Here is a 27706-nt window from a genome sequence, read left to right on the forward strand (position 1 = left end):
TCATAATATTACATCAAATCAAACAAAAAATTTAAAATGTAAAATCATTATATGCTGCCTGTGAGTGGATATTTCTCATGTCACTCCGTAACCGTCACTTCGTAAACGGGTACGGGTTTGCGTTTTAAGTCATAATTAATGAATAATACATCAATATTTTAATGCAATGCAGCCTATCAAAGTTAGAACAACATGAAATCCAATCAACAAATCAAACTTATGATAGAAATTCAAAATTCACAGAGTTTGAGCAATATATTTTCTCCTCATATGCATGTCCATTTTGCGTCACTTCGTACCCATGATTATGAATATTTATATTTCATTAATTCAGTGGATCAAAATAATGAATTCTATTATTTTGAAAAGTGGGTTTCACCAACTGCTGTCAGGTACCATTTCTTTGCAAATAACTATTCAAATATGGGTGATATCTTTGTTTGAATGCAAAAAAAAGTTGCTTCTGATTGTCACTCCGTAACCGTGGAACTGCCCGAAACTAAATTGTCTTCATGTACTACCCCATCATGTGAACATAAAATTTGATATAAAAGAAGTCTACCTGTCTTCAATTTGTATGTATGCATTCTTTTAAAAATTGTCATTGTGATTCTTACCCCTTTTGCAAGTAAACTGAAATAAATCCAATTCATTTTGATAAAACGGTGATTATTTTTTTCCAACGCAGGGCTGTTGAGTTCACCCCACTGTGCCCCCAAGTGGAATAAATAGCCGTTATTCTCGATGCAAGAATCATCAAAGCAGAAAAGGGTTCAGTGAATAGGCTTGCTAAAAAAATGTATGAAAAATTCAATTCCTCAAAAGATCTATGAAATATAAAAGCCTTTTGTCAATAAACGTGATATCAAAGGTTTATAACCCTGAAGATCAGGCCATATTTCAAAGCGGAAACATTGATTGTGTACCCAATATTTAAGTAAGGATAGACATATAGGCCATATAAATGTACACATATATGTGATTCCGCTGCAATTAAATACTAATTTTCTATTTGTCAAGAGCAAACGTGCTAAGGTTCCTTAGAAATTGTGATTGTTATTTGAAATGGGGCACAATCGTGAGTCAGAAGATAACTGGAAGTATCTGATCGTTTTGAGTAAATTCGTCGTCCAGTTCGTTGAGGTAGCCACAATAAAATCGTTTGGAGTGTTGATCCCGACGATGTTAGATGTGTTCTCAACTGATGCCTCGTCACTCATGTCACTGGGCCTAGCTTGCAGCATGCCGGTTTCCATGATGGCCTTTGGAGGTAAGTTATCTAGAGGTCATTGTAGAGTTGTTGTGATTCAGTGATAAATCTCCGGACTTTGAACCACAAGGTTCGGGGTTCGAATCCTACTGCAGTACTTACATTCTTTGGCAAGGTGTTTGTCTAAATTTGTGTTTGTATGGTATATTAGGTTTTCACAGGCTACAATCTGACCTGACATCATATCAATCAGATTTAAAGGATTTACGTCTGGACTGACGACTATTAACTTCCCGGAAAGACTTGACCCAGCTAGAGTTAAAACCTCGAATCTATTCATTCTTTGTCATTTGAAATATGTGACCTACACTCTTTTTAATATCATTAATCAACAATTTAAAGTTTGGACGAGTGACAATCTTTTCTATATGTTACATCCATTCTTGCATGAAATTAAATCAAATTATTAAACCATCAAGCCTTGTTGTTCAAGTCATATGCTTGCAAAATTTGAGTTCGGCGAGATCTAAGTTACATAAGGGAAGGTTATGACTAATGTATGAGTAGATCAAGGTCTAGAGTATAGCCTTATATCTAACTTGTTCTAGATCTATCGTTAGTTGTTCCGTTAAATCTTAGATATGATGTAGATGTAGACTATAGGTTTGGAAAAAATAGTTTGGTTCATACAATATATCAGCCATTCTCAATTACTTTTTTTGGAGCGCCACATTTCTTGTTGAGAATCTGTAATGCTCCACTATCCATTACGCAAACCAGCAATGTATCAGCGTAGTGGGTCCAGGGCCCCCTAGTGGGGGTCGAGGGGGCAGAGCCCCCAGAAGTTTTTGGAATATGAAGCCTTTTAAATTGCCCAGAGGGGCTCTAATTAATATCAACAGAAGAATGCAAATGTCAACAAACTACACAATATTAATATTAGAAGAAAATTACCAGTGATTTTTTCACATCATATACCAATGATACCACTAGTTCAGACTGTTCAGCACCAGACATATTGGCTAAAGCAAGTGGCGTAATGGGTAAAAAAATGAGGGGGCTAGATATGGCAGCTGAAGCAAAAATATTGAACTTTTCAATACAAAATTCTGTATTTTGACATAATATTTATGAAAATAATACAATGTTCAACCCTTTCCCTTTCCTTTTTTTTCTTGGCCGTCCCCAAGAAAAAACTTGGGGGTCCCCAATCCCCAGCCCAATCTGTACGCCAGTGGCTGAAGTTACGTTCTCCTATTTTGCAAGGGCTGAAAATTAGGCGTTGCACCGCACTAACGCCCCAAATTGCCCCTCTCCCTCTACAACTCACGTGCGGTATCATTCATTCAGTTCGTGTTAAGCAAGAGTGCATACAGGCAATACATCTGAGCATACATGTATTTCACTTTTACAACATTGGATTTTAATCGGCCCCGGAAACAAAGTTTCTGCTTGCTATGTCCCAAATTCATATTCTTTTATGATCAGGATGTTCTTTGAATATCATATTATTTGATGTTTAACTCTTAACCAAAACGTATACTCTGGAAATGCAAAATTTCTCACCGTTGAAGTAGAAATCCTAAAAACGGGGTTTTCAAATCACTTGTGTGGCACATAAACTTTTTACATAGAATAAATAAAAAGGAGAACACCATTGATCCTCGCGGTGCTTACTTGGACAAAATTTGAAGAAATCAATTAACAATTGAGTGTCAAATGAAGAGTTTTTGTTTTCTCTTTGCATTAAAATGATCACCAAATCCTTCTTTCCAGGTTACTGGTAGAAACATTTTTTCTCCCCAATTTTTCCTTATTTTATTTTTTTATACCGGCTCCCAAGCGCCACTCCGCAAGGCTCGGTGCGCCACAAGTGGCGCGCGCGCCACCATTTGAGAATCCCTGCAATATATATCGACTGCTTCGATACTCCAGACATGTTTGTTTCTTACGGCAGGCGGGTACTGCACCGGCCAAACCCTTTTCTCCGGCATAGTCGCACTACTTTTCCCTAAAGGTTCTAGAAACGGTTACACTTCGTAATTCCAATCCCCTACATCCACCGCGTGTTGGTTCTGCTCTTTTTATTTGTAATTATATTGATTTTTTTTTTTTTATGTATTGATTGTTTTTTATTATTCTTATAATGTTGTATGCTGTATATTTTTTTTTCTAATGAATGTGAATAAAGGGAATTGAATTGAAAAAAAATGAATTGATTAATGCGTTCCTCTGATTGGTCAAAACTGAGGTCATGTAAACGACCATGGCTGAAAATCAACAAACTAATTTGGTAACCAAGCGCAACGGGCATAATTAACAAAATTTCTGCCCCTTGTTCCCTGACCCGCCCCATAACGACGGGCATAGCACAAAATTTGGCTGAGATCCCCATTTGATTGCATGCAAACTGTTGCTTTCTGCGGTGATTGCGGATACCGTAAATATCCGTGCGATTAGAAAGAAAGTATTACATAAATATGGAAAACTAGTGAGCATCTGCTCGGCAGGCTTTGCGCCGTTCGCCACAACACGGGAATTTTGCGTGAAGTCAATTATAACGTCCATTATATGTTTCGCACGCTTGTCGTACGCCCTGTACTTCGGTGCATTTGGATGTTAAAATCTCTTTTTAATTGTTTTAATAAAATGTCTCCCATGTCTGGAGACACTTGCAATCGTCACCCAATACTTGTTGAAATGCAGTACCCACTGTTTCAAAATTCTCGATACTGCTCAAACAGATTTTCAACTAAACATAAAAGAAGGGCTTTTCATCAAAAGGAAACAACCTCAACTTAACCAACAGGTGTACAATTACCAAATAATGTTATCCAAATAATTTAACCCACCCCTATCTGATAAATCCATAGACTTTGTATTTTTTTTTACTTCATTCCATTTAACAATTGAATTTACACCTTGTAATTCTGTGTAACTACATTCTTGAATTTTTTACTTGACATCCTAACTGTATAATTACAAATGACTGTTAATAATTTTCAGGCTGAGGATGAGGTGCGACACCTCGAAACATGTTCCGTTTATTAAATAAAAAGTTATGTTCTGTTCTTTATTTTTGTCTTCAATTTAGTATCGTATCATTCTTTTGGAAGTTTTATACAATAAAATATAATTCGCCAAGCTCGCATGCGATTGTAAACAAATCATCACAAACACAGGGCTCGCCTTTCTGATTTTTAGCCAATTAAAGTAAACAATGTATATTTCAGACATCTCCAGCATTTTTTCACTAGGTTTGTAATCACGTATTTGCATTTTTGTATTTGTACCTATTTAGACAATTAAAAAATTCAAAATAAAACATGTCGAGGGATACAAAAACGATTTAAAAACCCGTACAAGTTTAGTATCCCTATGATATAATGACAATAAAATAGCATCAAGATAAAAACATAAGTTTAACAGTGAGGGAAAAAATAAAGCAATGTAAATTACCAAATTAAAGGACATAAACATTTAGAAATATCAAAAATGTGAAATAAAAACAAAATAGAAAAAACAAGCGTAAGATAATATAACAAAATGTATACAACAAAAAAGTAAGTCCCCCTAAATGAAATTGCTGTAACTTTTGAACATAATCATTTTGAGATATGATATTTCGTATGTGGTTTCTACACTCATTAGGCAACTCCTGGAGAAATATGAGATTGAGTCATGCATGAGTAATAAAAGATTGAATTAAAAATGACCATTTTTGAAAGTCACAAGAGTCGTGTTTCAGATAGTGCAAATACTGTAGGAGCTGTTATTTTCGCGGATTTCGCGAATTGCCGATCGGCCGCGAATTTAACAACACGCGAAAATATTGACACATTTCTTAGTCAGCGCCAATGCCCCCAACAGCAAAGCTTTGCTATTGAAAACATCCTGCATATTGAGAAAATGGAGATATGCACCTCTATATGTACAAAAAATAGGCTTAGAAAGTACAGTTAGTGATTCAAAAAGTTAGCTAGAATTTCACTTTTTTTAATTTCTCAAACAAAATCAGGGCCTAAACTATTTTCTAACATTATCAATATTTATACACTCACTGTAATATTAAAATGTATTTTCCATGAAACAATTTGATTTTATTGTCATCTGATTGACTCTATACACACGTATTGGTAGCTATTTGCATACTCATTAATATTCATAAGTCACATGACCAGAATTTTGAAGGTGAACATTCTGTTCACAAAATTCCACAATTTTGCACTTTTTACCAACTTTTTGAAAAATGAATCGAATCAAACACAAATTCCAAAGATTGCTTAACCCTATAGATCCTGTGGCATGATGAATTTTTAGATCTAAAGGTTAAAAAAGTGAAATTTAAGCCACTTTTTCCACAATTTGTAACTGTTTTTACAGGGACATATTTATGTACAAAAGACATATCAGCATGGTAACTTTGAGAAGTGTAGATTTGCACATGAATTGCACTAGTTTTGCTTCTTTGAAATGCTGTGGAAATGTATCATACATCTTCCGATCGCGAATTTAACAACCCGCGAAAATGTCGGGACCCATGCGATTCGCGAAAAATTCTGTACGCGGAAATAACAGCTTTTACAGTACAATGTTGGACAACAGTTGTTTTTAGGTGAATTGTATGGTGTTATACTAGTTTACTATCCATCATTTAGCCACTCCACACACAATTTTGATATCGTATATGTTCATGGTTGAGCGAGCACATTGTATTGCAGGGGCCGCGGAAGCGGGGAAGGGGTTCAGCCCCCCCCCCCCACTTTTTTTAAAAAGCATGTACAAAAATGTAAAAATGACCATATGATTGTGATTTTCCATGGTCAGCCCCCACCCTCCCACTTTTGGCTCAGCTACCCCCCCCCCCACTTTGAAAACTGTTCCGCGGCCCCTGTATTGTGACGTATCATCATAGGGCGTTATGGTAGTATCCTTTACAACTTGCTAGATCATGTTAAAATTTGAAAATGTTGGTGGCTCCCCCGATTAAAGGCCCCTCCCCCATTTTAAAATTCTGGGTCCACCACTTATTTGCCCATAAAGTAAACTGATGATGAGAAATTGTTACGAAAAGAATACATTAATATGCCGTATAAAGAGTATTCATTCCTAAGTTTTCGAATGTGCTCGCTCAACCATGAAAATGTTCGGAAAGTGTGTGGTGATAGAAATGATGGATGATAAAAAAATTGAAACCGTATTTGCCCTCAATATTCACTTTATTTCCCCTTTAAAATGAGTCTGTGACATTAAAAATACAAATTTTCCCCACTTTGATGCGTGCCACTCATCCATGAATAAACATCTCGATTTCATGTTTGCACAGAATTCTGCCCATAGGTTGATAAACATTACTGCCAAATGACATTGCTAAAGACAGCCTTGAAAAAAAAGTTCCACCATATTGAATGAGGGGTTACTTATTCTTAAACATATGCACCCATAATGTACACAAGTCTATGAGAGAAGAAGTCAACATTTTCACAAATATGAAATGAGGGTTTGTTTCATGGACGGTTTTTGCTACTTCTGCCAACAGTTATTTCATAAAACTTCGCACATGGCTTCAGAGTAACACTATCCAAAAGGCGCGCACACCAAAATAACCATTCAACACGGCACAGAGTGGGGCCAAGGCTTTGAACTTTCTTCTTATTTGCATAATTTTCGAATTTTGTGTGCTACCTGATGCATTAAACATCGGGATTTTCATAAAAATCAAATCAAATGAACTGTGCAAGGTGGTTTTTAACAGATATCCATAGTTACGAATTGCATTTTTTCCAATAACGTAAAAAAGAGAGCATCACATTCTACATGTTCATTCAAGCGTGAATGTTTAATTAAACGCCTTTGAATCATTGAAGCATGTTAAATGGTCGTGAACATAGCAAAAAAGTTGAGAAAAGATCATTTTCAGTTACCAAAATGAAACAATACTTGCCTATGATATTTGAAAATCGTATTTAAAACGTATTTGAACCGTGAAAAGATGAATATTGTTGAAAATACTCTTCCCAAAAATAACTGTCATCATATTATTTCATTCTTACTGATATAAATGTGTAAAAAATCAAATTATTGCAAATTTGGACTTGTGTTTATTCAACCGTGAAATTTAGCCAAAAAAGTTGCATCGTACTTTAGAAAGTAACTTTTATAAGCCTGACTATTTTTCATGATAAGAATGAGGAATGAGTTCCAGTAAAATGGAATCAAAGACATGATATTTGGCTTGTGACTTTTGAAAAGTGACATTTTTGTCTTCTGACGGTGCTCACTGAAGCATGACGCAAAATAAGTCATTAACATTTACTCAGAGGGTAGCCTATAAAATTACCTACACGCTCATGTAAAAATATATTAAAATTTCGCATTGGTTCGGAAATTTTGGATGTTTGTTTAAGGGGGACATACGTTTTTGTTGTGTATATAATGAATTGATGACAAAATTTTATGAGCTAAGGTGTGTTTCTAAATTGTACATAATATAACGAGAATTGTCATAACTTAGCTGTGAGGCATTACTGTGTCATTAATTAAAATGCCTTAATACTTTTCAGACTTATCATGGTTAAGTTGCTTCCTTCCATTTTATGTGCATAGTGTATTTTTTTAATTTTTTGAGGCATTTTCATTATTTTACGTTTTGACACATCAAAATAAAAAAAAACATTTATTTGACCATTTCTTTAACGTGTCGAGATCATTCTGCAGAATTACTCAATCTTGTGTAGAATTTATCTGTATAAGATAAATTCTACATAAGATCGGCATAGAGTTTCATTCCAGAAACAATCCCATCGGATATATCCCAAATAAAACACAAAAAGTATGAGGCCAAAGATTGTCCCTTGAGGGACACTTGATTTCATGACAATCCATTTTGTATATTCTCTATTTAATACCACGCTTTGTGTTCGCAGAAAAAAAAATAACAATCATCCATTTTAAATTTGAGCCCTTAATACCATAGTTTTTTTAGCTTGAACTCTAAATGTGCGTGTGACACGCTACTGAAGGCTTTAGTGAAGTCTAGAAACGCTTTGTGAACATTGCGACCCGGGTCCTGCATACATTCGTAAATCCGAAGCTTCATTATTCCGAAGGTTCGGATATTCCGAAGGTTCGTAAGTACGAAAACGAAATGAGGTTCGTAATTCCGAAAGTTCCAAAAACGTAATGATTAACGAACCTTATTGCGTTTTCAGACTAATGAACCTTCGGAACAACGAGCCTTATTTAGTTTTCGGACGAACGAACCTTCGGAACATCGAACCTTGTTTCGTTTTCGGATTAACGAACCTTCGGAATAACGCCACAAATATTCAGATTAACGAACCGTTTCACGTTTTCGGATTAACGAACATCGAGGTACATGTATAGGCAATTTACGAGTTTGAGAATTACGAACCTTCGGAATTACGAAGTGTAACCCTCGGGTCCAACCAGGTACTCCAGTCTTGAATGACCTCAATCGATTGAGTCTCGCATGGTCGCTTTTCACGAAACCCATGCTGATTGTCATGTGAGATGTTGTTAGCATTTATTTGACGAAAAAAGTTGTTTGTAAACAATTCTTTCTAGTAGCTTTATACAAACGTGCGAAGTCAGGGTTATGGGTCAATAATTAACGGGGTCTTCTTTATTAACCCTTTTCAAAATGGGCCACACATTAGCACAGCGCCAATCTAAAGGAAATTTTCAGTTGAAAGAAATCTATTGAGAAAGATCACACAGCGACGGTAAAGCGTGTTTATAATACATTTTTGCCATTTTATACCTGTTTCTCCATACTTTTGCCATGCTTGACAACGATTAACCGATCGAGAATCAAGCCTATGCCATTTTATGTTAATCACAGCTCCGTGTGAAGCAGATGTCACTACGATGCCCTCGGTGTCGGGAGGAGGGGGGGGGGGTGCTCTGTGAAGTGTTTTGGCAAGGTTATTTAAAGTTCATGCGTTCTTCATGTTTAGGTTACTTTTGTCTCGCCCACCAGACTTCACAGGGATCCAGATGTCGTCCGCCATCCGTCACAAACCTTATGACACATAACTCTTACATAACTGTAAATCACTGTTCAACCAATATTGGATGGTAGATGTACTTAGGGGACGTGCATGTTATGTAACTGTCGGATGTCACATGGGAAAGTCAAAGGTCATGATTAGGCCAACGAAACAGTTTACATGCAAGGCTCTCTGATTACTTCTAACTCCCCAGCCGTAGGCCATTTTTTCAACCAAAACTTGAATGGTAGATTTACTTGAGGTACCTGCATGTTATGCTGCAGTTGGATGTCACATGGTACGGTCAAAGGTCATTTTCACGTCAACGTTAAAGTTTACATGAAAGACTTTATCATGACACCTAGCTCCGCAACTGGAAGCCATTTTCACCCAGACTTAGATAGTAATTGTACTAAGGAGACCTTTATTTTAAGTCGCAGGTCACATGGTAAGATCAAAGGTCATTTTCAGATAACGTTAAAGTTTACGTGAAAGGCACATATAACACATAAAATTTTAACTGTAGATCACTTTTCAACCAAACGTGGATGGTAGATGTACACACTGCACCTCCATGTTATGTTGCAGTCAGAGGTCACATGGTAAGGTCAAAGGTCACTTTAAGGGGGGCTATAGCCTTTCATTTAAATATCAGATCCATTTTACATAAAATACCTGAACTACGCGTCCTCTATAAGAGTAGAATTTCAGTAATTGCAATTATTGAAACATGGCTGAATTCGTCCATAAATGATGAAGAAATTCATATCGATGGTTATTCTATATTAAGACGAGATCGTGCAGGCGACCATGGTGGTGGGTTCTGCCTTTATATTAAAAATGATATCGCATTTAATATAAGAGAAGATCTTACACCTGATGGTATTGAATCATTGTGGATTGACATTCTATTACCACATACAAAGCCTATTACTTTAGGTGTAGTCTACAACCCCCCCCCCCCCGAGACAATCACTTTATTGATTCTCTCCCTGATATATTGGACATATTAACAACAGATGATGAGGTTTTTATTTTAGGGGACATGAATATTTGTCTATTAAAACAATCAGCACTGACCGAAAGATAAAATAATATTTTGAATTTATATGGTTTGAGCCAACTTTTAACAAAACCCACCCGAACTACACCTACCACTTTTTCATTAATAGACCATGTAATTTGTAGTAAAGAAAATATTTGTCAAAGTGGTTTCTTTGAAATTGGTTTAAGTGATCACTTTTTAACGTATTGTTCAAGGAAACTTATCAGGCCTGTATTCGGGCAGCATGGAACTATAAGCATTCGTTGTATGTAAAACTATTGTGAAAATGATTTTAATTTCGTTTTATCTCAAATCAATTGGTCTGTTATATTTGAATTTAATGAAGTGAATATTACTTGGTCACACTTCAAAAGTTTTTTCATGTCAGTAGTTGATAAGTCTGCACCTTTAAAACAAGTAAGAATTAAACAAAGAACAGAAAGATGGATGAACAGTGAAATTATTGTTTGATAAGACAACAAAATATAGCTTTCAGGAAAATGAAAAAGGATGTTGGTAATTTAGAACTCGAAAGGAAATTTAAACTACATTGCGAAATGTAGTACAAAGGAAAGTGACTAAAGCTAAAGACGAATATTTCCAAAATCAAATTGAAGACAATAAACATGATTCTAGGAAGTTATGGAAGAATCTCAAAGAGTTAGGTTTAAAAAACAAACAAAAAATATACAGAAAAGTGTTATCAATATTAAAGGGGAATTATGTCATTATAATATAAAGATAGCCAACGAATTTAACAATTATTTCACAACAGTGGCCGATAAATTAGCTTGTGAGCTCCCCATTACGGACAGAAGTGAGTTTGGGGGCCGACAGCTCTAATTTAAAAAAACGTTACGACAATAAAGGTATACAAAAAGGATGTTTTAATTTTTCTTCTGTCACAGAAAAGTTTGTATTAAATGAATTATCCAAGTTGAAAATATCAAAAAGTACCGGACTTGACTTGGTTCCTGCTAGATTTTTAAAGGATGGTGCAAGAAACGTCTTTATCCTTTAACTTACATTATTAACCTATCTGTTTCAACTTTTACCTTCCCTGATGAAATGAAAATCGCTAAAGTTACACCATTGCATAAAAAGAAAGACAAAACTCATGTTGGGAATTATAGACCTATTAGTGTGTTAAGCATAGTGTCGAAAATTTTGGAGAAATGCGTGTATTCTCAAATTGAGAAATGCTTTAAAGAATACAAATCATTTATGAATTTCAGTATGGTTTTAGGAATGGGTGTTCTACTGAAACATGTTTAATTCACTTCTTGGATTTTGTTAGGAATGAAATTTCTGAAGGCCGTTATGTCGGGATGGTTCTTCTTGACTTACAAGAAGCATTCGATACGGTTAATCATGAAATACTCGTAAAGAAATTAGAAGTGATGGGTTTGAATTTAGCATGCTTGAATTGGTTTAGGTCTTACTTGACAAATCGCCGTCAAGTGGTTTCCATGCAAAATGTACTCTCATATTCTATGCCTATAAAATGTGGAGTTCCTCAGGAGAGCATATTAGGTCCCATTCTTTTTATGTGCTATATGAATGATATGTGTATTTGTGTTAATGAAAGTAAATTACTTTTATATGCAGACGACAGTGTTTTACTCTATTCTGATACAAGTCCTAAGCTGATCGGTGAAAAACTTAGCTTAGAATTATCAAATTGTGTTAAATGGATGACAGATAATAAGCTTAGCTTACATGTTGTTAAGACCGAAAGTATTTTGTTTTGTTCGCGGGCTAGGTCTAAGCAAACAGATGATTTCAATATATACTATAACAGTCAATTAATTAAGAGACAGAATTCCGTGAAGTATTTAGGCCTGATATTAAATAGTGATCTCTCATGTACATCTATGGTTGACTCTATTGTCAAAAAAGCTAATGCTCGCTTGAAATTTCTATACCGGTATCAAAATTGCATGAATACAAAATCCGGACGCATTGTAACCCTAATTCTCCGGGGGGGGGGGGCATAATGGCCCCCCCCCCTCAACAATTTTCGCGATATATCTGCTGCGCGAAATTTTTTCACCTCGCAGCTCACTGACTTTTTACTTTCAAGTCTCGCGCAAATTTTGAGACCAAATTTGTGACGCCCGGGTACGCAGTTACGACATTACGCAACATTATGCAAGTGCATGTCAGACCCAAAATTGCTCATAAACGTGATTTCATGTACAAATCCAATGCAAATTGCGTATTTAGCCAAAATTCATAAATGTATCATTATTTCTACTTTTACTGATTAAACTTGATTAATTTTGCCTTGTTTATGATCAGAATTATGTCTGGAACAATTTCCATTGAAAAACAATAAAAAACAAAAAGTAAAAAAACAGAGAAATACATAAGAAATTCATAAAACAATAAAATACATAAGAAATTTATTTCCAAACCAAAGTTTTTTTGAATTACGATTGTTAAGAATGCTACAAAGAAATTTTTACCAAAAATTAGCATTCTAGGAGCTTTATTTAGTGAATTAGAGCAAAAAGTATGATTTATGCATAAATTAGCATAATTAATTCATATAAAATAAAATCTCATTATTTTGGAAAATTTTACCATACAGCCTTGTAGATTACATCGCACACTACCAGCGTGCAAATTTTTGCGTCGCTCGCGCGATCGGCGGCCGAGATCTTAAGGGGGGCCATAATGCCCCCCCCCCCCGGAATGACAAGAATCAAAATACCCCGGGAGATTTAGGGTTAAGCTTTTCATTAATACAGTGTTTATTTGATTTTGCTAATGTAGCATGGTACTGCAGTCTTGGAAAGGTTGATCAAAAAAGTCTAGAATTATTCAAAATAAGATTGTTAGATTTATTACTTGCTTACACCCAAGAACACATGTTGGGAAGAATGAAATCGAAAAAGCTGGCCTTCTTCGCATAGACTTGAGTTCGCAACAACTTATACTTCACCTTTTCCATAAAATTTTCTATTCAAACGAATATCATTACATATCAAAAAACTTTACAAGGTCATCTAATATTCACGGGCATGAAACAAGAAATAGTCTGTTTAACTTTGTTGTACCTATGAAAAAAGGTCAAAATTAGGAACACATTTTATTATAATTTTGGAGTTTCCTCCCTAATCATGCTAATCATGTTAAATCGGTTAAGACTTTTAAACAATTTGAAAGATTATTGAAACAACACTTAAAAAATGTCCCCACTCTATAATGTTAAATATTCTTTCCAATTTCATGTGTATCATGTTGTCTGATATATAACTTTTTAGTTATGATTTATTTAATCAACTTGTTTTACATTGTTTCATCATCTATTGTTGTTTGCGTGAAAGTTTGATGTCAAACTTATTTGTACTTTTTCATATCCTCGGTTTTACGATGCATGAATCTTGTATTATAGTTACGATGCATTTAGCGCTACTTAAAACTGATTATAGTATAATTTTCATATGTAACCTTGAAGTAATGATTGTTTACTCAACTTGTTTTACAATTATTTTAATCATATTTTGTGTAAATGGTTTTTCATGGCAAACTTATTTGTTTTTGTCTTTTTATATATTAAAGGGGAAGTTCACCTTGAAAAAAACTTTGTTGTAATAATAGCAGAAAAAATAGTAAAAAATATTGGTGAAGGTTTGAGGAAAATCCGTTAAAGAGTAAGAAAGTTATTAGAGTTCAAAGTTTTGGATTTGTGACGTCATAAACGAGCAGCTGCCCCATTTGTTATGTAATATAAAATGCATGAATTTCAAATTTTGTATGGTTCCTGATGACTTAGTTTTTTTTTCTATTCATGATCGGGTGTGAAATGATTTGTCTATTGATGCACAAAAGGTAAAGTGAAAACCATTATCATTTTTCTGAGAAAATGACATTTCATTGATTTTTAACCATTCACTATGTAGGAATGCTGCTCGCATATGACGTCACAAATCAAATCATTGAAATTCTAATAACTTTTTAATTATTTGATGAATTTTTCTCAAACCTTCGGCAATATCTTTTATTATTTTTTCTGCTATTTTTACGATAAACTTTTTGTCATGGTGAACTTCCCCTTTAAGTTTTACAATTCTTCGTAAATTTAGTTGTCTAGACTTAATTGATGTAATTTGTAAATTTCTATAGGTGTTTCTTCATAGATGTACATTGTTGTCAATAACTGATGTAAGGACCCCATTAGAAATAAGCCATCTCGGCTTTCATGGGCAATCCTGTCAAGGTATACACTACTGTTCATATTTTCATGTACTTGTTCATAGTTACCTGACAAATAAAATCAATCAATCAATCGCATCGGTTGGCTTCTGAATTCAAAGTCACAAAATAAAAAACAGAATGATCAATGAAAAGATGAACATTCATAATGGAAAGTTTTGATATTTTTCTGGTGCCATTTGCCAACCAATTCTCCAAGTAAAGTTTACTTAGTTCTGCAGCAAAACAAATTTTCCAACCTGTTTGTGTCACGAAATGGGAATAAATGGAAAATCGAAAATCTGTTTATTGGTTACTTGGTTAATTATCTTTGAAATGGAGACGGGAGAATCATCACACCCAGGCTCTCATGGAACTTTAAAATTTAGTTAAGACTATACGGTGAAATCTAGGCTTAATGATTTTATAAGCATGCAAGCCCTAAAACATAATATTGGTTATCATACGATTTCTCCCCTTTTGAAAAAGTGGGGTTGCCTTTTTCACCCGGCAATGGGAAGCGGTGATGCTAGAAATTAACGACGTTTATGAACATGATGAAGGAATCCTCCTTCAAAATTGTCCTACACAGTGTTTGAAATAGTTCTTAAATTTATTCTTTTTCCCCCGATCGGAATAACAAGTATTTTCAGCTAGTGCTTCGCTCTGGCATTATTGATTTATGTAATAAAAACGTATTAGAATATCATATGTATCTAAACATATCGTAATTGTGTGTTATTGTCATTATAATTTATTCAAAACGTGCTCGGATTAGAAGGTCAAAAGTTTTCTTCCCGTGCTTCGCGCTCACAATAATAATGCAGAAAAATACCTAATTACCCATTCTTTTCCTATTTTACAAAACGTGAATGGAGGGTCCCATTTTAAGGTCTAAATCTCAAGTTTGTTGCTCGCCTTAATTGTATAGTTTTATACCTCCCCTGTTCTTGATTGCAATCAAGTGTTTAGGATCTCTAGTCTTTAGGTCCAATTGTAAAAAAAAATCAGCTCTCGCTTTGCGCTCGCATTATTTGATTTTTGAAATATGTATCGTCTTCATGGTAGCTGCAAACGGTCCTTATAATAGGTCTCTTTTCGATGAGGCTCAATGGTTTATCAAAAAGTTCTGCTCGCGCTGATCGCGCTCGCTGTAATTATTTGCTACGAACGAATCTTGTTCAGCCCCTGCTTCTTCATTTCTGATGTTTCGTTGTGGAATATGTAGTGAAGGTTCCGTGAGATAACATGGTTTGAGTCGTGGTTTGAAATACCCATGCATGTTTGTTTGTTATGTGTTTGCTTGTGCAGAGGTGTGTTTGATTCCATAATGTTAAGGTGCATAGGAACAAAAGAAACCGTTGAGAAACTCACTCATCTCCATGGGGAAAACATTGACTTTCGATATTGTGTTATTTTGCAACTTTTCAATGTTGACCTTGCCCCACAGTTCAAGCCACTGCACCTCTATGTGAACCATAATCACATCACGTAAGGTATCATTTTAAAGAAAATAAATAATCTGTTTATTGGTATCAATCACGCATTTAATAAATATCTATTGAAACCGAGGAGTGATTAACAGCATCAGCATCGGCAATATACGGAAGAAAAGGTAGTCCTGTAAGTCTTCCGGTCGCTTACGGATCAAATTCAGATTTCATACCTTTTTTAGGAGTTTGTATATATTTATCTGTGTGTGTGGGGGGGGGTGGTGGGTCCTTGCATGTATGATTGCATATAGAAATTGTATATAAAAGAACAGCGAAAACTCAATTGTGTTCCCCCTCCAATCTTTGAAGAGAGATTTCAGCACATGTCAGCACCCCCATTGAAAAAAAATGGTTCCCAGTGCACTAGATCACATGGATGATCTATTCAGTACATAAGCATATATTTTCATCATCGCTGAATAGGCTTCTTTCAAAACTAGCAATGTCATTTTCAACGCTTTAATAGTTTCCTGGGGCCATGTTCTGAAGCGGGGACATTCGGTGTGGACTAAATACCTCATTTACAGTAGATATAGCCTTTCCGCTGCAATTCAAGAATAGTTTTATATTTCCATGAGCCAACGTGCTGCGCTTTAGCAGAGGTGAATATTATTTGAGATGGAGCATTATCGAGAGTCACAAGATAAACGGAAGTACCTGATCGTTTTGACTAAATTCGTCGTCCAGATGGTTGAGGTAGCCACAATGAAGTCGTTCGGGGTCTTGATCCCGACCATGTTGGTTGTGTTCTCAACTGATGCCTGGTCACTGGGACTCGCGTGCAGTATGCCTTCTGCCATGACGGCGTTTGGATGTAAGTTGTTGAGAGGTTTTGGCAGAGTTGTTGTGACGGTGTCGTGACTCAGTGGATGTGTTTCAGGACTTTGAATCACAAGGTACAGGGTTCGAATCCCACAGCAGCACTCACGCGTTTTGGCAAGGCGTTTATCTACATTTGTCACTGCGGGTGCTCAAAAAGAATCTGAGTGCGGATATGTGTGTGTTTGCATGTGTGGGTGTGTGCGTGTGTGTTTGTGTATGTATGAGGCTCCGATCTGAACCGATATCACATCTGAAAGAATCAATTAAAAGGGTGCTAGAATTTAAGGCCTGGTGACAACCGCCCGAGCGTCGTTGGAGCGGTCGTGGAGCGGTAGGGAAAGAGGGTCGAATTTCGCTTTCAAAATTGGAGGAAAAAATCGAAAACATAAAAAAAAACAATCGAAACAGAAAATGGTGAACGGTAGCGATCGGTGATGATTTTTTTTTTCTCTCCGCTCCACGACCGCTCCAACAACGCTCGGGCGGTGTGACCATGCCTTTACGTCTGGACTGAACCTCAACATGATATCCGAAAGATGTGACTTAGCTAGGCAGGGCTTCAAACTCAAACATCTTCATCAATTCTTTTTTTTCCATCTTGGCAAATGCTTTATTTAATCCTAAAAATCTTCATTAAATGAAATCCTGGAAATCCCTTATTGTTACAATGTGACTTACCACATGATCAAATCACAATGAAATTGGAATTTTAAATCTAAAATTGAAAAAAATATTCTTCTCATTTGTAATAGAGTACTAGACTGGAGTGGATTAACTCTGAGCATGATTAATCATTTTCTGGGGATTTAAAATCCCTAGAAATAACACTTAATGCTAGACAGACTGCCAATGCTGCTACAGGTCATCAAAATTCCTGTTTAGTTGAACATGAAACTCTTTAAAAACAATCACTTATTTATAAATGAAACATTCAAACAAAAATTTGAAAGATTTCAAAGGACGGAGAATGACTTGCTCATGTCGGGTGCATTACTATTCTCTTATTCAGCGCACACTGAAACACTCATGGAGATATGTATTTAAACTTAAGTCCACATTTAACAAGCCATGTTATTCAGTGGATCTCTCCATTTCCTCAAATTTTAAAAAGATAAATAAAAATAACCTTGCAGATGTTAAATCGAGATCGTTATACATTTTGTTTTGCCCTAATTGTCATAATTTTCTGATTATTAGTACTGGCATTGCTTTCCGAAAGCATTTATCTATATGGTCTTAGTGTTTACATATTACCTTGAATTGATTTGAATGGTTATTGTTTCATCACGTTTTGTGTAATATATTGATTCGAAATGAAATAAAGGAACTTGAAACCTTAAACGTGAACAAGTTGTAAAAAAGCGGACATTAATTGGTAAAAATCAAAGGACAGATGGTACAGAAAGATATATAATAGATGTGAAATGTTTTCTAGGATTCCTAAATAGCCGAGCTTGTGAGAGGGGCCCGACATTAAATGAGATGTTAACAATGAAGGAACATACATAAAAAGCAAAAATGTACAATGCAAATATGTACCCCCAAAAAGAAATATGCAACAGAAACCCATGCACACGCGAGCAAACATCTAGGCTGGTCAACTACGCGATAATACTTAGCTTGGAAGAATAGCACTACAGATTTAACTTAGATTATCAAGGAGGTATCTTTTACATTGCACTTCAATCAAATTAAGAGTTGTACAGTTGCTAATCCTGACCTATCGTTGGAGAACGCGAATGCTTATTTACGTACGACAGTAGTTGATTTTGTAAAAGACTTTTTGCCCGTCGTCATGGTCGTAGAACTTTGTTCTGCAATGCGTATTTTTTTCGTTTCGCAACTGGTCCTACAATGCAATTTTTTCCGATCCGCAACTGAAACGGAAACATTCAATTTGTTGGTCGTGTGCAAAAATCTCGTTGCTACCATGGTAACAGCGATATATCCGATTTAGGACGACTTTCCAGAGCCACATTGGGTTCCTCCCAGAACCCGAAAGGCCGCCCGGGGGCACTTCAATTGAAGATTGGATAGCCATGGTACAGGTACAGTCCCGCCGCGAGCTCAGGCAGGCATAATTTGTTCTGAAGACTAGCCGTACATGACCATGATGACGAAAGCGGGATTTCAAAAATTTGTAATGGCATGCTGGTATCGCATGAAAGAATTTTGCACACGAAAATCAGATATATAGGGCGTGTAACACGAAGCTTAGCGATGATTGTAGAACAGTTTTCTACGTTTGATTCTTTTGACTATAATGTACAATCGGTCTTAAAATCAAGTGTATGATTTATTGTTAACTTTTGTGTTATGGGACCCTTACGTTATTGTCCCTGAAGTTTGCGAAAGGTGGCAAATACCAGCAGGAAACCGGCATAGACCTATCCACGGAGGATTATTCTATTGTTACTGGGAGTGCTGAGCATTGCCATAGCACCCCCAGTGACAAAAGTTAATCTTTCGTGGATAGGTGGATAGGTCCATGGAAATTTATATTAAAAAGTTCAGAAAAACATTAGTATTTTAATAAGGTCAGTGAAGGATTTGTTGACATGTATATTACTCATGTTAATTATGTATCTGGCAGTTAAGAGGAAAACTGTTTTTAACGTGGAAAATTTTTGAGTGAAACCGAAGATTAAACATGAAAATCAAACTATCAATGCAATCATTAATCACGTGAAATTTTTTAAAGTAAATTAATCAAGGTTCACCAGGATGTCTGAAGGTCGAGTTATTGATAAGCCTATAAATTTTGTTTTTGTAAAATTTTTAGTTTGCCATTGTCTTCAAAGTATTGTCCCACGCAACATTAAGGTGAGTCGGGCGGGAAAGCACAATGTTGGTATACAAAGTTGTCAGAATAGCCTCAGGTAAAACCTACATAAAATACCTACACCTCGATAAACTTTTTTTGACACTTACCCTCAATGCGGTATCCAAGTCAAATGCTCATCGATAATTATTCTTTGGTATTCAACATGCTCACTACGAGCAACATTCTGGCCCCCAACATCAAGAATACACCCCCCCCCCCCTCTTTTTGAAATAATTTTGCCTCTTGATAAAAAAATATATGTATGTATAATTATGTTTTTGTTACATTTAACAAAAATTTGTTACAACAGAACCATACTAGTGACTTTTTGATTTCGTTCGTGGCGGACATTAGAGTCTTGATATTTTGTATGAGACGGGAACAGACTAGTGTCATCAGCAAACTAAACAGGTTTGATGAATTTATGTTGCCATTGATATAGATTAAAAAAGAACGACAAACGGGCATAGGGGCCGGGGTTCAAACATCGGATTTTGGGTGCGATTGCACAAAAAGATCATTTTTTGGTGCTCTGTACACACAAACAACTATGTTTTTCTCTGCTACCAGATAATTCAACCAAATCTTTACCAGGAACGCATAGGGCCTATTGTATTTTCATTCATTTGAATGCAGGATATAAGAACACATTCATTGAAATGCCTTGTTCACGGGTATACGTCCCATGGCCGGGGGTCGAACATCAGATTTATTGTGCGAATGCACAAAACGATTTGTTATCATTTTCTTGGTGCTCTGTACACACAAACAACTATGTTTTTTTCTATGCTACCAGATAATTCAACAAAAATTCACCAAGAATGTATATAGTATTTTCGTTTATTTCAATGCAGGATAAAAGAGCACTGTCATGGGAATTCCTTGCTCACGGGTATAGGGGCCACGGCCGGGGATCAAAATCGGATTTGGGGTACGAGTGCTAAAAAAAATCATCATTTTTTGGTGCTGTGTACACACAAACAACTAGGTTTTTTCTATGCTACCAGATAATTGAACAAAAATGGATTCATAACATTGCCGTGCATCAGATATTTCTAACAATTCTGCTGCATAGTCCAGCCCTCTCTTACAAGGCCACTCCACCTCATTACAAATTCAAATTTATTTATTTCACTTCCATAAAACAGAAACGAATTGTATACCATATATAAACATAAATATTTGTATAAAACAACAACGAATTGTATACCATATATAAACATAAATATTTGTATCCATTGCAAAGAAAAAAGAATAAAAATAATACATATGTTGTGAAAAAAAAACCACTTCGACAATTTGGGCAACACATTGGAGGTTTTAAATAAGTATACTAGTTTTCAATAGAAATTAAATTATGATGGAAATGGAGGGACCCACTAAAAAGCAATGCTTGTACAATGTGGGCCCATCAAAAATAGATAACACAACAAATAAAGTATAAATACAGATATATGTAATCAAATGAACAAAAAAATTAATGAGAGAGAAATAATACTTACAAAATAAATACGAAGTTTTAAAAATATAGTTGGTATAGGACAAAACGACCCATTCCAAAATATATCCACCCTTCCTCACCCCCCCCCCCCCGAAAACAGAAAATAGAGGTCAGAGGATAGAAACAATAATGTATCAGGTTCACTACCGAGCACATCTGCGAAGGACTTGTGTCAGATTTTTTTCAATAAAAAAGGATAATGATTAATTTATGTTTTAATTATAGTCTTTATAATAATAATGATGACTTGACAGAGATGATTAATTAGATTAAATTTGAGAGTACATTATAAGATTTTAATAGAGGTAATTTGAATTTAGTCCTAAAAGAGTTCAAAGATTTTGCAGTTGTTATAAGCAAAGTCAGCAAAGTTCTTAAAAGTGGTAAATGGAATTCACACAATCGCCTTGTTGAATAGTTATGAATGGACTGATTTTTTGGAATCATTGAATTGAATACATTTGGGGATTGTTGTTTTTGTTATATTTATACATAAACTGACCGAGATTAAACAAATAAAAGTTTTTAATTTTCAATATTTTATGTTTAAAAAAATACTGAGTCAGTATGAGACAAGTTTGTTGTGTGACATATGATACGAAGAGACTTCTTTTGTAAGAGGAGTAATTTGTCTAAGAGTGTTTGTTTTGTATTACCCCCACGCTAAGATTCCATAATTTAAATAAGGCAATATCAGGGATGAATATAATGTAAGCAGGGACGATATTGGTGAACAATATCTAAGCTTATTAATTTTACCAATGTTGCGTGAAATATTTTTACGTATGTTATCTGTGTGGAATTTCCATGAGAGCTTATTATCAACTGTTATTCCAAGAAACTTAAGTTTATTAATAGAGTTCATAAACAACATATATTTTTTGACGATTTATTGACAATTTATTTGCCCTTATCCATTGGGTGGCATTTTCTAGTTCAGAGTTGATTATTTTAGCAAGGTAAAGAGGATTTGTATGTGAAAAAATAAGTAAGAGTCGTCCGCAAAGAGAATAAAAGAAAGAACATCTGATGATCTACAAAAATCATTAATATAAATTATAAACAGAATCGGGCGTAAAAGACTACCCTGTTGAACTCCAAAATTATTTCTTTTTTCAATTGAGAATTGCACCCGTATAAAAAACATATTAATTGTCATATCGAAAAACATTTCGTTTTCATTTCATTCCATTTACTGTGTCTGCTAAAACGGATAATTTCACACACTTGTCATTTCTTGCTACACAAATGTAAATTCAGAAAGTAAAAATAATTACACTAAGATCAGAGAATATTCGATATTACATGGACATTACAGTCACTGGCTTTGTAGGTATAATGATAAGATATTTATCTATGTATTTATTTATTTGTTTATCTATTTACCAGTGGAATAACTGTGTGAAACTGCTATGAATCACTTTCTTAATTTGATGGAGTGACCTAGAGGAATGAATTATTATCAGAAGTAGATTTTAACCGTGTTTCAGAAATGCAAATTACCGAGACATTATGGTTGAGACACTAAGGTTAATAAATCAACTAACCGATCATGATTTTTTTTTTTACAAACTCTTGGCATTGACATGTAGAACTTTAAAACATTTTAGGTGCAATCGTCTACGAAACATTTACATCATCATGCAAACATTGTCCGTTTACCCAGCAGAGAGGACTGTGGATAACACGGAGACTTACATAAATGATATCATAATTGAAAGCAAAGCCAGTCTTATACAAGCAAAAGTACACATCGCAAGCACACCAAACTCACAAATACCTTCATACACATAAGCACATAAAACAGCAATATAATGACATGAACTATGCTAAACATGGTATATGCCTATGGTATAACAGCCTGTCAGAACAAAGAACAGTAAACATTGCAGATAGATTTTTTAAAAAATACAAAAAGCACTGAAAAACTAGTGACCTGTAACAGTGGTTACAATGATTGAGAAATATAAAAGTTAATAAAAGAGCAACACTCGCTTCATTTTGGCAAATCGTACTTGATATATGTATGCCACCCGATCATTGGGTGTAGCATGGACTCATCACAATATCTCCATGGGTGTAGTAAATGGGTCAAATAGGATAGCAAAATTTTCATGAATGCTCGAGCGCCATATAAGAGTAACTGTGCCAATAAAAGACATGTAACAACAGTACGCTTGTTAACATCGTATCATACAGCTCTATGTGAATTTCTCAAAATACCATTGTTATCGTCATTAAAAAAAATAAAAGAAACAGATATTTCCAATTCAAAGTATCAAAATTTTAACTCTGCATGGCATTGTTCGAATCTTTCATTTATTTAACATACTTGAAGTTTCATTTACCTTTTCTCGTCATTTGACATAGCGTGTACCATGTCCGCCTTCATGATGGCATTTGGATGCAAGTAAAATAACAAAAAAGGTTTTAATCATTTCAAAATATCAACTCTGGTTTTCTCTGAAACTTAAACAATCTTCTGGTTTAAGTTTTAAATCTAGCAACCACCCTCCGTAAAGTTTTTTGCTTTAAATTCTTATTCGAAATATCCACTTAAGCACTTTATTACAGAAATCTACTGTCGAAGAAAACATCCCGAATTTTTAGCCATTTCATTCTTAAGAAGGTATTACATATAACCAAGACAAAAATAGAGATATACTTGTTGTGCTTGTCCCGGTCACTTTTAATTTTAATCTAAGCTTGGTAAATTTATCCAATTAAACACTTTTCTAGTTTATATATAACTATAGTAATAATAATAATAATCATAATAACAATAGTAATAATAAAGATAATATATAGCATTTATAATAGGCTCATATTCCCCTTGTTAGGTGCTGAAGGCGCTCCTATATTACCAGGCTAAGCTAGGTGTTCATCGCGCACACAGCTTTTTAAGGAATTACTTCCTACCGGTACCCATTTACCTCACCTGGGTTGAGTGGAGCATATTGTGAATCAGGTTCTTGCTGAAAGAAATAACGCCATGGCTGGGATTCGAACCCACGACCCTCTGTTTCAAAGTCTGAAGACTTATCCACTGGGCCACAACGCCCTCAGAATAGATTGTTTCTAGATAGATGGCGCAATGCAAATGCCTATTATTATTAGTTGTAGCAGTAGTATTGCTATTATTATCATTATTGCTATTATTATTGTTGTTGAAGTTATTATTATCATTATTGTTATAAATATCTAAAAAAAAAAAAAGCGTTCATATCGCTGTATAAAAGCCTTTACCTTATACATTGCCTGGTGCCAAGTGTGCGTTTTTGCGCGCATGTAAAAATTGTGGTGTTAAGGACGATTTTGCATCTACACAAAACTTTGATTTCCCATTTCACGTATTGCAGCTCTCCCGATGGCGTATGTACTCAAGAGTGCTTTTGTCTCACCTCGAGCGATGGCTGTTATGGGAGCTACAACATCATCTTTAGGACTTATTATTTCTGGTTACCTGACTTCTGTATTTGCTCTGGGATTCTGCCTTTCAATAACAGGTAAATACGGAAACAGATATTTAAGAAGACCTTTTATATTCAAACTTTTTTCCGATTGATGCTAGGGACCAATCCAGAATTTGATTGAAAGTATTTTAAAAATCCAACTCAATCTCATTTTGGATTGGTTCCCATCACGTTCATGACAATTTACTCTCTGTCAATCTACAAGTTTCAGGTATTTCGCTCACCGAAATTTTCCCTTTTTCGGTATTTTTCAAATGTCAGTTAAAGCATTTTCTAATAAAATCGAAATTTTTATACTAAAGACGAATAGAGAGAATAAGACCATTATCCCAAAGCTTGTATTCCATTTAAGCGTATTGTTTACATTGTTTACAATGCTAATTTAAGATGCCCATGACCTTTACCTTCTTAAATTGATATATTATATCTCCTCTTATTTTTTTTCTACCCATCTCAATCTTAGGATTAGGACTCTCAATGGTATACATAACAGTCAAAGTCTTACTCAACGACCACTTCCCGGACAATTACGTTCTTGTGAATGCGATAGGCCATCTCGGAAGCACGGTAGGTGCCCTGTTCGTACCATTCATCGTCGAGAGGGCGCTTCACGCTTATGGCTTCAGTGGTGCCATGCTTATTCTTGGAGGAATCAGCATGCATGCCATTCCTGCCAGTATTTATCTCAAGCAGACTAGAAGAGCAGTGCGGACGGTTACAGAGACATCTACAAGCACTGCGAAGAAGAGCAGTGTCTATTTCGGACAGTCCGCAGGAGCAATTGGAGAGGGTTCTCAGACATCCACAAAGAGCGCGAAAAGAACCACTGTTTCTCCTAGACAGTCCACAAGAGCCACTGAACATGGCCGACAGACATCTGTAAAGATGGCAGAGACAACCGACTCTTGCCAAAAACCTTTAGTCGATGGTGATGACAGCGATCGTGAGAGCATTGAGGTGATTTCAACCGACGATGAACAATCACGCAGCATTCTACCACAAACAGACGATCCGCAAAATCAACGAAATCAGAGTCGGGTGGTTCAATTTTGGCATTCGCTTCAAGGATGCATTATCGTCCAAGAACCGCTCTTATTACTGTCATTACCGTGCCTTCTACTCTCAGCAGTTGTTGTAAATTCCTGGATTCTATTCCTTGTTCCACGGGCAGTATGGCATGGAATACCTGTCTCAAAAGCCGTCTTCCTATCATCTCTAGCAGGCGCTGGAGGGTCTATTGGGCGAATAATGTCCATCATAGTTCTCTTCCTCAAAATTGACTACATCATAGTCCTTATGATCATCGCCTCGATTTCAACAATTGTTTTCTTACTCGATCCACTGTTGACGTCATTCTCTGTCATGTGCGTCGCTGCCTTCCTTCAGGGAGTATGTATCTTCAGCTTCGTGATTTCTTACGCTGCACTCCTCAAGGGTTCCGTCTCCAATCAGAACTTTACGGTTGGCTCTGGAATCTTTGGTTTTGTTGCAGGCCTTGGTGGCAACATCGGGAGTCTAATGTCAGGTGAGGCATGTGTGGTGCAAGAATAAATCAGAGAAACAACTATTCCGGTAACATCAACTTGTTTCTAAATGTGTTCTTAATGCTTTTCTAAATTTGGTGTATATCTAAGTGGGGTGAGCTCGAAGGCTGACCACCAACCCAAATTGAAAAATGATCAAAATATAACCATGATGATACTAATAGTATCTTAGTATACACACGGTTCAAACTGCTCTTAATGCTACTAAATGTGAATATTATTTGTATTGCCATAAACTGATAATTCAAATGTGCTATTGATTTATACTTGATAAATATTAAAATATTACATGTTTTTTATGCTGTTCCATCTGCACCAGAAATGGGTATTAATACTGATCATGTACTTATCCTATGCATATGTATTGCATGAATCAAAACTGTTGACAAATGGAAAGATGTAGGGTCGTATTGTCCAGTGAATAGAGCATTGGACTCAAAATTGCAAGTTTGTGAGTTCGGAATATCTGTCGTCTAAAAGGTCAGCCGCTATGACCTATTAACCTAGACGTAAAATGTTTCCTAGGTAATTGGTTATACCATCTTGACGTTTACCAGCCAATGCTGTCCTGCCGAGTTCCTACGGGAGCTACCGTAGACTGAAATTTTGAATGAAGAAATGAATAATAAAACGAATAAAAAAGTTAATGAAAAAAATGTGAATAAATATTCAAATGATAGAAAAATCACTATGTAACTATATCAAACTTACCTATTAATTTGCGAAATGTATGGATGTGTTTCTTTCTTTTGTGACCCTTATGCAGGTGCTATCAAAGACAAGACGGGATCCTACACGTCAGTCTTTCTCACTCTTGGAGTTATTAACTGTCTAGTAGTGTTTCTTACCGTCGCCTTCCTTGTCGCTCGACATAGGTGGAATCGCCTAAATTCCTAGAGAAGTGGAGACAAAATGCCAGGGGGGAGTTGGCGACCTTAAATGTGAATGGTTAACATTGGTTTGACTTTTAAAAAATCTCAGCTAGAAGGTCACACTTGTCACCTGTGTCTGAGATATGTTACAAAAATGATGCCCAGACAAAATTGCGTTCGAAAATCATTATTTAGTGCTTCAAAAATTGAAATATAAAGTGACCGGAAACACCATCTTAATTTCATCCCATACACTTATGTGTACTATGTAGGCGTCTATAAGACGCCTATTTACATAATCGGGGTTTGCCTTGTAGTTTTAGCTTTTCATTCTCAATAATGGTTATTTTCAGGGTTTGTTAGTTCTCATACATGCACTTGTACACATGTTTCATCTTGGTTTGAGAATTTTTTAATCGGCTGCTCACAAAGTTAAACAATACCTTTAATTTTATTTCAAATTGAAAATCTTGGCCGTTTCCTTTCTTGTTACTCGACATAGGTGGAATCATGTAAAATACTAGGGAAGAGGAGGAAAAAAAGGGTTGGGGGACAGCCTAAATTTTATTTCAAAATGATGTTCCTGGCCATCGCCTTTCTTGTTGCTCGACATACACATCTGAAGTCCTAGAGAAGAGGAGGCAAAGAGCGAGGGGTAGTTGACGAATTCAATACGATTACAAGTTGATATTTCTGGCCATTGTCTTTCT

The 27706-nt window shown here is 35.6% G+C and overlaps 1 protein-coding gene across 1 annotated transcript; it reads left to right on the forward strand.

The window, feature by feature from the left end:
* Positions 1-16578: 16578 nt before the first annotated feature.
* On the forward strand, positions 16579-27021 carry LOC121417820 (monocarboxylate transporter 4-like). Its single transcript, XM_041611554.1, has 5 exons — positions 16579-16774; positions 24467-24613; positions 25044-25285; positions 25454-26105; positions 26891-27021. The coding sequence occupies exons 1-5, from the start codon at positions 16579-16581 to the stop codon at positions 27019-27021; spliced, it is 1368 nt and encodes a 455-aa protein (XP_041467488.1).
* The last annotated feature ends 685 nt before the right edge of the window (positions 27022-27706 follow it).

This window comes from Lytechinus variegatus, chromosome 6 (assembly GCF_018143015.1).
Source record: "Lytechinus variegatus isolate NC3 chromosome 6, Lvar_3.0, whole genome shotgun sequence".
Lineage (NCBI taxonomy): Eukaryota > Metazoa > Echinodermata > Echinoidea > Temnopleuroida > Toxopneustidae > Lytechinus > Lytechinus variegatus.

Bases quoted from the DNA above. Each gene is read 5' to 3' on its own strand.
- LOC121417820 (XM_041611554.1), top strand. From the start codon at position 16,579: ATGGAGCATTATCGAGAGTCACAAGATAAACGGAAGTACCTGATCGTT. The intron at 24,614-25,043 runs GTAAATACGGAA...TCTCAATCTTAG, and splicing joins ATTCTGCCTTTCAATAACAG to GATTAGGACTCTCAATGGTA. The intron at 25,286-25,453 runs GTGCGGACGGTT...CATGGCCGACAG, and splicing joins TCAAGCAGACTAGAAGAGCA to ACATCTGTAAAGATGGCAGA.